This window comes from Chanos chanos, chromosome 4, assembly GCF_902362185.1.
Source record: "Chanos chanos chromosome 4, fChaCha1.1, whole genome shotgun sequence".
NCBI lineage: Eukaryota > Metazoa > Chordata > Actinopteri > Gonorynchiformes > Chanidae > Chanos > Chanos chanos.
The window spans coordinates 22,265,263-22,277,746 of record NC_044498.1 but is presented as its reverse complement, the minus strand read 5'-3'; the positions used below and the strand labels follow the sequence as shown (position 1 = coordinate 22,277,746).

Sequence of the window (12,484 nt, the reverse complement as noted above, 5' to 3'; positions counted from 1 at the left end):
GCTGCAGTATAAGGAATGTGTAAAAGTTAAACTCGTACAGACGGTGCAGTATGAGGAACACGTAAATGTTAAACTCCTACAGACACTGCAGGATAAGGAATGTGTAAAAGTTAAACTCCTACAGATACTGCAGTATAAGGAACACGTAAATGTTAAACTCCTACAGACGCTGCAGTATAAGGAATGTGTAAAAGTTAAGCTCGTACAGACGGTGCAGTATGAGGAGCGCGTAAAGGTTAAATTGTACAGAGTAACCTTTAGTTTGTTTGATGCTCCTTCTGTGAGTTCCATGCAGCATAACCGTGGCACGTTCTTCAAGGCCTTGTAATCAGATGATTTCTTTTTAATCATGTTTGAAAGTATATGAGAGTTGTGTGTGGGATCTGAAAGCGTAACCGGACATTACATTAGAAATGCAGCAGCATTTCTGAACTTTGAGCAAGATTTCTCCTATCTATTGTCTATGATGGAAATGTGGGAGTTGTGGGGTGCATTTCACAGAGTGACTGAAGAACAGATATTTCCTCAATGCTGACAGGACGAATACCTGGAAACACTGCTGTGCTAATGGCAAACAAACTCTGTCATAAGCTGTCACCTATGCACATACATAAATCACAGTTTCATAGTATCTGATTTCAGAAAAGTGGACGGAGATACTTTGATGCCTTCGTGATTTAGCCCCCAGTTTAAAAGCTTGGATGGGATAACACACAGTCATATAAACACCTGAATCGGATTACGGCAGTTAGCACAAGGCAGATCCCAATGAAATTACACTGGGAATAAAAGAGGTGGCATAAACCCTTAATAATCCGCTGGCTGGGTGGATATTAGAGATTGATAAGCATACAAAATCCCATTTATTCCTCAGGTGGGATACATGTGCTCTGAGAACACAACTCCCTCAACTTTGCACTTGATTTAAATAATCACGTGTTTAGCATACATATGAAAACTTAATTTGGAATTTTATTCCAGAGTGAATAATGTTGTACAGAGGAAATATTCTCCCCATGAACGTAACCAGTGTTTTTCCTTCCTTACCAAGACAGAGTCTTATGGTTCTGAACATTTTTGTATTAGCCCGGTGCTAGAACAACTGAAAGTTAAATTGAGTCTGTCACTTTAAAGAAATATATTGGGAATAGATGGAGAAACACTGATTATCTCTGAATATTCTTGTGTGATTTCTTTAAATTAAGTTATCAGAAAATAAGGACATTCATTGGGAGAGATTGTAAGGGATGAAAATCATTGGATGCTATGGTTAAGATACTGCCTTCAAAGTGCCCTTCAATGCAGGGAAATGCTCAACCAGCAAAATCTATTAGGGTTACATATGAATTATGTATATGGATGATAATATTAGTGATTGGGATGATAGTGCGGGAAAAAGAAAAGATGATACTTAATAAGGGCTAAAATGAACAATTAGAGACGAATAATGCTAATTACATCATAAATACTCAAAATGTTTATCAAGTATTAGTGTAACATATAATGTAAAACATTATTACGTAATGGGAACCATAATTCTAGAGCAGTGCTCCTGTCTCCGCACAAATAGCGTTCTTTAGGTCTGGACAGGCCGTCTGCAGCCTGGTATATCACATTGCCAGGGAGAGCAAAGAAAACAATAGAGTGGGTTTCCTGCACACAAAGAGGGGTCTTTATTCACCCCCCTCTCTTATCAAGTTCCTCCGACCCTCCTTCATCAGGTCTCCTACCGCCTCCCCCATCACCCCCTTCTCATAGCAGAAACAGGAGTCACTTACATTCTGAAGCTGCATGGCCAAATGATTATAGAGGCCCCAACCACGGCAGGGGGACAGAGAGAGAGAGAGAGAGAGAGAGAGAGTAAAAAAAGAGGGAGAGAAAGAGTGAGGGGGAGCGAGGGGATGACCAGAGAGAGAAAAAAGGGTGGGTAAAGCGAGAGAGAGGTTTTTTTAGGCTTCTGTTCTGCGTGCACATGCTGTAAGGGTGGGGGTGGAGGAAGGGGGGGGGGGGGTGTGTGAGAGGCAGCAGTGATTCAATGAGATTGAACCTGGAGGGACGGTAATTAGAACCAGATGGGGCCAATGCCACTGGCTTCAGTTAAGCCAGAGAGAGAAACAGAGAAGGAGAGAGAGAGAGAGAAAGAAAGAAAGAAAGAAAGAGAGAAAGAGAGAGAGAGCGAAAGAGAGAGAGAGAGAGAGAGAGAGAGAGAGAGAGAATGTGAAGTCAAGGTGTTTGCTGCTGTGAGCGTGGGAGCAAGCACAGAGGCAGAAGTACAACTGGGTGTGTGTGTGTGTGTGTGTGCATGTGTGTGTGAGTGAGTGAGTGGGTGTGTGTGTGTTAAAGAAAGACAGACAAGGGGAGCATTGAAGTGTTATTTATGTGAGGGGGAGAGAGAGAGAGAGAGAGAGAGAGAGAGAGAGAGAGAGAGAGAGAAGACATGTTTCGCTCATACCGATACGGAGCTCACACAGACGTAGCTGAGGATCTATAGGGGGGTGAAGTCTCCTCTTTTTCCTCCAGCACCGGGCAGGGTAGGTATACATCTGACCTGCCTCCAAACCTGTACAAATACACACATTAACATACAATCAGCACCATAGCTATACAAGCACACGCACACACAAACACATAATCAAATATTCTCTCTCTCTCTCTCTCTCTCTCTCTCTCTCTCCCTCTCTCTCACAAACATACACACACGTACAAAAACAAATAAAAGTATGTGCAGTGAACACACTTCTCACAGTTTCTATGGAAACATATACATAAGAGCAGTTTTTCAGACTACGACTTTGCATACAGCTCACATACTCCCCCTCTAGTGTGGTCTAGTATTTCGAAACACCTGATATGACTGGGGAAAGGAATGGTTTCAGTAATAAAGCTGTCCGGACACAGCTTGTCTAAAACAGGACAGGCCATTTCCTCTGTGTTCCTGGCTCCGAATCCACACTAAGCTTCATATTCCCAACTGTGATTACATTTCATTCTGTACAATACATTATGCCATATGCTCAAGTCTCTTAAGCATTCTGTGGAAACAAATCAAATAAAAGACAGAAAGAAAGAAAGAGAGAGAAGAGAGAGAGGGAGAGAGAGAGCCCAGATAAGTCTGGAATAAACATATAATAAAGGGTGGTTTGCCACAAAGTATAGGGTGTGGCCAAGGAGCTTTTGCATTCAAGATGTTGATTCTATTTGTGTCCAGAACTAAAGAAGCCTTTATTGTTCCCTCAGGCAGAGAACGCCATGTCAAGATATCAACCGTATCTGAGGCCAAATCATAAAGAAAAGAATGTTCTGGAATTTGACAGAAGTTAGGTAACCAGTCTTTATCAGGGGCAACGTATCTTCCTGCTGTATTGAACGATTCATAAAGGCGAAAGTTTAGCACTGTCACGAATATTTATTCAGGTTATTTTTTCAAAATATGACTTTGTTCTGACCCTCTTAAAACGAAACCACCAAGAGCTACGGTTTCATCTGTAAAACAAAGTGTTGTTTATATGGGCTTGAAAGTAAAGCAAGAAGGGTGTGAATGCCAGTGTTTGGCTACTCTTACCAAACTTCAACAGAGGAAGAAAAGAGAAGCAATGAATGGGAATAAACAGATACCGCTGTGATCTGAGTGTGTTTCTGGAAATTGTTTAACAGTCTTTGGCCTTGCATCCATCCAACAGTCTATCAAAAATAGGAATGCAAATATTGTCTTTGACAAGTACTGATCGACATTTGAGTGAATAAATGCACAAATGAATGACAAGATTCGCTGTGTGCAGAATTCTTGTTTGTTGACCTTAGGAACAAAGCTTTGGTTAAGAAAGGGCATTAAATTCCTCAAATTTCACCGTAATGACACTCAAGACAGAGGACAACGTTTTGACCTCAGTACAATGATTCACTTTAATGTGAAATGAAGCAAATGAATCATTTTATAACCATCAGGGGAGTCACTACATCAGTTGTCAGACCGTTGTTTCGCAAATTATATCATCACATTCCTTGGGAATCATGCAACTTTTTCACTCCACGTCACCCACCTGGACCCCGATGGCGCCGCTCCATCCATATGTAACAGTTGTTCTGAGCTACGCCGGTCTGGGAGTCGAGGAACGGCATGCGTATGCTGCGCTCGGCACAGAGACGGGCGTTATAACTGCGGCAGTGCTCAATAGCGTCTTTATAGAACTGGTCACCCAGCCTGGAGAGACAGACAGATGGGACAGACACAAGTGGATATGAGTCTCTGAAAGAAGTTAGGTGAGGACAAACACCCACAGAGATTTTTCGGCACACCTCTGTTGATTAAGATAATATAGTAGTTAGGTCTGTATTATGTGTGTTGTGGTGTAGTCTTAACACTAAAGTGGTATACACAAAGTATTCTAAAATGGAAAGAGTCTTAACACTGATTTCCAGACACCACAGTCACAATGTAAACATCTGTTTTTTCTCCGTTTACCAGTACCAAACCTCACTGAAAGAGAAACCAAGATTAAATGTTAGAAAAAGGCCAAATAAGTTCTGAGGGCCTGAAAATTGGAAAGGGGCTCTTAAACACACACACACATACACGCACACACAAACACACTATGTCTATCCACAACTTGCCACATTAAGACAGGTCATAAATCTAAGAGAGGGACTTGTACGTCTATCAAAGGGCCCGACTATCAGCATATTTCTGAAACATAGGTGGTGCTGATGGTGAGATCATGGCAGCCTAGTAAAACAGACACAGTGACGTTTTAGATAGATAGATAGATAGATAGATAGATAGATAGACAGATAGACAGATAGATAGATAGATAGATAGATAGATAGATAGATAGATAGACAGATAGATAGATAGATAGATAGATAGATAGATAGATAGATAGATGGACAGTAGCCAGCTGATAGGTTTCTCTCCCCTGCAGCTTTTCCTCTCTTGTCCTTGTTCCAGCGGCACAACTCCAGCCAGAGGAGCATTGCACTGATATGTGAGGAATGCTGAGCCAGACCCAACCCGACCCAGCCACACAAAGGGCCTCAGTGTTCAACAAAGACACAGACACACAACAAGGGACAGGGGTTACAATCACAGGTATAAATGAACAGGAACTGAAAAGATGACAAACTACAGCTCTCTCTCTGTCTGTCTGTGTGTGTTTGTGTGTGTATGAGAAGTGAAAGAAAGCAGGCCAGCTGGATGCTACGATACTGGGTGAGCCTGACTGGTTCTAATCTGGTTCCAGTCAATCTGGGTTCATTAATCACGACTGGGCAGAGTGCACGTAATGAGTTTCTGTGAAAATTCTGACTTTTCTGTGTGTATGAAAGATAGGAGTACCATCATCGCTACCTAATGTTGTTTGGCAGCCTCAGAGCCATTAAGCGTTGCATTATGGAAAATACCAAATGAATGGTAACTAGTATTTCATAGCACAAATGAGGAAAAAGGTTTAGTTCATACAATTAAAGTGTTTGTCACAACAAAAAGCAGTAGCTTCTGAACTGCAGAAATGCATCCTTATGAGCAAAAATGCTTTTTTTTTTTGTTTGCTTCAAGATTTACTTGAATGTACCTCCAGGTCAAACCGAAATATTATTTTCAAACACTTTTGTTTCCAGACACCATAATACAACTGAGTTGTCACTGTACTGTCACAACAGGGTTTACAGATACCCTCTCTTCTGCGGGGATTGCATTGAAGGGTTCTGTTATAACGTTAATTTAAATCCCGTTTCCTCTGCTCCAGTGCTTCTCAGGATCTTCATTAGTGAAATCAGGCGTGTGTTTGTGCACGGTATACCTCATTGGGAAGAGCCTGTGACTGATCTAAAGTCATTTACAGATTATAAAACCCATTAGTTACAATGATTATGACCATTTTGTTTCTACAGTATATCCACTGTAAAAGACACTACAGAAGACAAATCAAATTAAAGTTTGCTTTTTCTCCTTCTGACCCATTCAAAGCACTGTCATATAATAAACATGATGTTCCTTTACAGTGTGCTGCTATCTCAGTTAGGCCATAAATAGGAACCGAATCATAAGAGAGTGCGGTCTGGCCTGCAACTCCAGGCTAGGCATTCCGTGTGAAAAGCACAGCACACAAAGTCCACACTGATTAATAAAATAAGAACTTTATCCTGCACAGGGGACAAACTGAAGGGCTAAAGGTGCACAAGGGTCCCTATCTTTGAACATACTGAGCAAAATATTTAACTTCAAACCATGTCTGTACTTGAAGAGGAGTCTTTGGTTAGATAGTGGGTTCCAAAACTGTTTACAGTGTGTGGGTGAGTGCAAGCACCGATCAAATGGGTTGTTTCTGTCCTATCTGAACAGATGTGTTTGCACCCGTCCATCAGCAGGAACCACGCTGAGACATCTACTTTTCTTTCCATCATTATTTTCATATCTCTTTTTCGAATTCTTCGACCTCCCTTCCTGGATTTCCTGTTATGGCGTTATTTTTTGCTGTCCTAAATCAAGTTCCTGGCTTTATCTGCTTGAGGCTGATGGAACCGTTACATAAGCTCTGGTGACAGGGGAGAACATCAGAGAGCACTCAGCTCATATGAAAGCTGCTGTCAGAATGTGCCTGTTAGAGCCGCTGCCTTAGTTTTCATGCATATGAGGTCAAAGTGCGCGACATGTCTCACGATCCCCCATCCCTCATCTCCATCAAATGAATCGTCCTCTCTAAAACTCACTGCTTTTATCTGTATCGTTCCATGTATGACGCTTTCATGGATTGGTGTCCTTGCTCTTAGCGTAATAGCAGTTATATAAACATTGAGCATAGCATGATGGGACACATACTCTTTCTCATAACTGACAGTTTCCTGAACATTCACAGGTTTCTTTGGGAGGTAATCAGATCCTTGCTTGCAAGTGGTCATTGTTACTCTTTTTTTTCTGCAGATACAAGGAGGTTGTTGGGGAATGGGGAGAGAGAACTGTCATCCAGTCTGACATAGTCCTTGTTGTTGTTTTTTTAACAGGAAGTGTTATCTCCCTATTCTGTTAAGACTACAACAACTACTGCCCATTCTTTCTGCCAAACGCACACTCATTGTGTCTGATGAGACCAAACAGTTGGAAAGGAAACATTCAAAAATTATCATTTCGTAGATTGAGGATTATGTTTGAATAACCTGACCAACCTATGATAATGTCCAGCATTCAAGATGTTATGGCATAATAAGGTCTGTGGTAGCACAAGGAACCGTTGCAACTAACACAGTCCAAAATGGTGTCATTTTAAGCTGGCCAAACATTTCAGGTGAACCGCTTCAATCTGTGGTAGATGAGAACACGTTCAGTGACCAGGCTAAGGAAATGTTTCCACATAAACAGGGAACTGAACGTCACAGCGGGCCAGTTCATCATCTCACTGTTTGCATTGAACTGTGAAGTTTACAAAGAAACCGGAGAGTACCAAGAGGTGAATGAGTTTGTGAAGACGCTCTGTTTACAGTGGAGAGAGACATATGCCTTCACTGTACCAGAACAAGCAAAAGGTTCTTAACAGAACTTACTAGAAGAGTAAAACTTTCCAACAGAGGAGCAGACAAAATACGTTTGCTAAATCTTTTCCACATATGGAAATGCATCTGAAAATCACGATCAATTTTGCAAGCTCCCAAACAGGGATATAGGAAGATGATGTTTCTGACTAAAAGAATGAGCGTTGTTTTTCCCCTCCTGCCACTGAGACATTGTTTCTCAGACCTTTCCCCTGGACGCCCACTTCCCATTTTAAATGACCTATTAGAGTCAAAAACACTATGGGAGAGGAGCAAATATGTGAAACTGCTAGGGGTACAAAGAGAAAGCCTTTGGAAAGAGCATTCTGAGGTGATCGCCACCAGTCTGTCCTTGTTTAGCACCACTAGCTTAACTGCATTTGAGAGACTGTCTGACAGCTGTTCACGTATGTGCAGATGTTACCTGGGGCACAATGGCGTCTTCCTCTGTGCCTCTATAGATCATTTCCACAATTTGAATATGGACTCGACATTCATATTCAAATAAATGATTTAATCTCAAGGACTCTTCTGTGAGCAGGTGCCCATGAATAGTCATAAGTTTAAGGGAGGGGGTGTGAATCAGAGCATGGTTATTTTACATACAATCAATATGCATTAGTGTGATGATAATCATCATTATGTTTAAAGCAGAAACACGTGTCAACTGAATATTCAAAAGGTTCCATGACTAGACACTGTTTTCTTAAATTAATCTGAGAACTGAGAGTCATGTCCTCTATGTACTGTCTTCATCACTCTTTTTCTGCTGTTTTTTTTAATTTATTATTTCTCTTTCATTATCATGCCCAAATAGGAGAAGAGAGGGGAAGCACTTCACTAGGAATAAGCACAGAGATCATTTTTATATTTGGAATGAAATAGCTTCTCATGAGGTATACACACATTCCCCCTCTTCCAAACAACAACCCCCCCCTTTTCTTCTTTCTCACTGTGCCTTTTTCCAATCCCTTCCTTGTGTCCTGTTGTCTGGGTCTCGGAGAAACATTAGATGTACTTTCCAACAAGACATTACAAAGAGAACATAATTCAGAGCACCTCCGGTTTCATCTACAACATTCATATATTCTCATAGTCCAACACTCTCAAAAAAAAAAAAAGTCTTCCTGGACTTTACTCTGAGATATCAATGAAGAAAAACAAACACGACCACTGTGAATAAGCAGTACACAGCCAATACTGTACAGAGGCCTGTTTCAGTGGTCTGTCCTTTATGACGAGAGCCAACTGTGCCTTCAGTTTAGATAAACAATGTTTAAGAATGAGCTTGTGATGATTTGGGGAGTATTCTGTTGAGTTTATGAACAGTATCCACAAATGTTGTATTAGTAGCATGAGTGAAAGGGACCTTCTGAAGAGTTCAGTGAGGAGCAGTGATATGTCACAGTCAGAGTGTTTTCAGTGAGCTGATCAGGGGACAGAGGTTTGAGAGTGAAGACTCAATGCACTGACCTGTGCCACTCCACACTGGCTCATTACACACTCATTAATCTAACTGACAATCCATTATTGAACTCCACAGTACTGTTAACACTGGCCAGAGACCTGGCTCCCACAGACATGAGAGCAGAGGGTTTCATGGTGAGATTTTCATAGAGCTATAAAGGGACTGAGTGTGATGGAAATGTAGACAACTGACTCAGATTGCACTCATAGCACTGAGTGTTTCCCATTAACTGAGCAGAAGTCTTACTGATAAGGATAATATAAACTTGTCCTGTTCTACAGTCTGCCTGAGTGAACTGAAGGAAATTGAGAACTATCCTATTTTCTGCTTTGCGTGTAAGATTTACTTGTAAAATGTGCAATCCAACTCCTTCAGGCCTACTTCTTGACACAAAAATCAAGGAACGCTTTTCATTGAAAGACTTTTTGCTGGTAAGATTACACATGTGTAGATAAAAATAGGAAATGTAAAGGCCAAGACTTAATCAGAGAAAATAGTCTAATTTAAAACTGGACTTCCTGTGAGACCAGATGGGATACTGGCACATTAATACACTTCTGTCAGTTCAGTCCACTTCTCCAGTAGAGGCACACTACTCCATTAATTACATTACACATATTATTGAATTCAGTTCATTTATGAAGCAAGACATTTATCCTTGGAAATGGAAATGATCACAATAACCTAAGTGCATTGATCACTTTCAGTCAAATTCAGTTAAAGCCAGGCCTCACAGGAAGGCCTTACCAAATAAAATAAGAATTATTATTGTCATCCTATAACCACATCCAAACGCAGTGGTCTATGGGCAGCATGCTACGGCACATGCTGATTGACACCTCCAGTCAGTCTTTAGACTTCATATCACCGCCTGTGATGCTCCAGCAATTTAGGAGAGTTTGTAGATAACACAAGCAAGCTCACCCAGAGGTTCTCTATTAGATTACTGGCCTGCTGCATAATACACCACTGTCTGGGACAAAGAGATGGGGTTCTTGCTGATGAAGGGGTAAAAGAGGTCTGAATAAAGGCTGGAATTGGAGGAACCTTTAAATTGCTTTGAAAAGAGTGGGGAGGGGTCAATGTCACGTTCCTCAGACCCTGCCACACTCCTTCCTTTCAGCCTGAACCACCGGGGAAATGGAGGGAGAGGAATATGGGACAAAGTCGGAGGGAGGGACAACGGGGGGAAAAATGGAGAGATAAATGATAGTTCACTTTCGTTATTACACTTTTGGTCTGTTTTTTTTTTTTTTTTTGAGAAGAAAATCTGCTCCAGGGGATTGGTTTATTTAACAGTGCTCTATTCCAAAGGGAAGTTCAAAGTTTACATGGCTTTGCAGCACAATGCATTGACAGACCAATCCAGCCTAAAGAGAGACATATCATATATACTCAAGACACAAATGAAAAAAACATGTGCAGGTTGTATGTGCGGCATAGGAAAGGGGCCTATAGAATCACTTTGTAGAGTCATCCAATAAAGAAAAAAAAAACTCAGCCTTTTTTCCTACAGCCTTCATACACACAAAGGACCATTGGTGCCTCAGTGTTTGGAGTGCAGTTCTAATGCACAGGCCAAATTCATCCAGACAGACAGCTCCCTCATCACTTGCTCACACGCAAAGATGGCAGGGGGAGGGGAAATCAGGCTATTGCAGCTCGGCACACCCCCCCAACCCCAAATCTCCCACTACCCCCACCCCCCAATCTCAGTGGAACTGAATGTACAAACTATGGCGGCCTTGAGCTGGTAAAACAAAACTGGAATTGCCAATAAATAAAAAGATATTAAGATAAATAGTTGTATGTTTGTGTTTTGTAATTTGTAGTTTTGTCCTGAAATTGAAAAAACATTACCTGACTCTACTGTTCTCAGTCCTTCCTTGTCATTGTATATAAAAATCCTTGATCCAAAACTGAAGTTTTGCCACAAAACATGGGTTTGCTTAATGTAAGGGCAAATGGTATCTTGCTATTGTATCTCAGTGACACTGGCCTTGTAGGTGACATTGTTTTGAGGTATTCCAATGTCACAAAGAGGGTTTACATGAAGGAGAGGGTTTGTGCAACAGAACGGAAGAACATGAGGCCTGGAGAAAGTCTCAGCTTTGTTTATTAAGTGCCTCATTTTGGAATTCTTGCATAATTCAATATGGGAACATGCTGACAAGCAGTGAAGGGAACTGAGGACAAGCTCAGAACAGCCTCTGAGAGAATGTCTTCAGGTGTATGTATGTGACAAACAGAATTCAACTACTAAACTCTTGCCTATGACCCCTGTACAAACGCACCCCCGTGACAGCGTGTGTGTGTGTGTGTGTGTGTGTGTGTAGTTGTGTATAATGGTGTGTATGTTAGCGTTTTTTGTGTGTGGGATTTGCCATGATCCAGATCAGGAGCAGATGGGGCGTCCCTTCGTGCCCAGCGACACCTCTCTAATGTCGACTCCCTCAACAGATGGACCAAGAGGGACCCTGGGATTCTGAAAATCTGCATCTCTTTACAGCATCAATCCCTCTGCTATACACAACAATAACAATGCCACTCATACAAAGTGTCTGAGCATCATTGCCTTTCTTTCTTAGAAAAACCAGCCAAGCCAAACCAAGTGCAAAAACACTGGCCAATCCAAGAGCTGTGTCCTGTGACTGATACCCAGCCAGGTTAAAAGATTAAGGTATTATATATGTTTAAGAGATGGAGCTTGTTATATTTTGTAGCAAATTCATACATAATGTGAATGCATCATGTACCACATAAAGTCACATCTGTGAATAAATGAAGAATTCTAGATTTGGAAAGAAGCACATTGACATGTCCCAGTAACTCTTTGAGTAAAGTCACAGGCCACTGCCACTAGTTTCGGGTAACTTTTCCTCACACAACCTCATCTAGAGCCAGTTCCCTTTCAGTGAAAACAATGAAACTGCTTTTTAGTTTGAACTTTGTCTTGACAGCCAGCCTCTTTTTCTCCCGATACAGCTCTGACACAAAAGCTCTGGGGACACTTCATACTGTTTTTCAAGACCAAAGAGCTCCTGACAGGCAGAGAGCAGACATTTAAAATACAGTGCAGGGTCTGGTCTCTATTCTGATGCATGTTTAGAGACCAAGAAGGTGTTTTTCAAATGCTAGCTGTGAGTGAAACACAAACTCACAGTGCACAAACCATAAGCAAACACAAGTACTCGGACAGTGCACATACTTGGAGATTTGAAAAGAGAGTAAATTAATTCAACATTTAATCATTTTGTTAGGTTTCAAGAAGGTAGAAGAGGGCTGTCTGTTTGCATACCAGATTCAGCTGAGAAAAGTTCACACTGCACATCATCCAAATCAAAAAACAAATACCGATGGAAGTCCTTTAAAGGTACAAAGGGTTTAATTAAAATAAGACTATCAATTCAAAGTTGCCAAAGTTTACAAATATTGTTTCCCTATATCTGTACAACTGATCTCATTTCTGTTGTGACTCTCTAGCATTCATTTGCC

General features: G+C 41.2%; 1 protein-coding gene across 3 annotated transcripts in view; it reads right to left on the bottom strand.

Moving 5' to 3' along the window:
- dpf3 (double PHD fingers 3) overlaps positions 1–12,484 on the bottom strand; it is a 29,863-nt gene that overhangs the window by 15,708 nt on the left and 1,671 nt on the right. For all 3 annotated transcript variants that reach the window (XM_030771066.1, XM_030771067.1, XM_030771068.1), the window contains exons 2-3: positions 4,041–4,201; positions 2,453–2,560 (exon numbers count right to left, since the gene is read on the bottom strand). In XM_030771066.1, the coding sequence (XP_030626926.1) occupies positions 2,453–2,560; positions 4,041–4,201 (269 nt within the window). The remainder of the gene's footprint in view (positions 1–2,452; positions 2,561–4,040; positions 4,202–12,484) is intronic.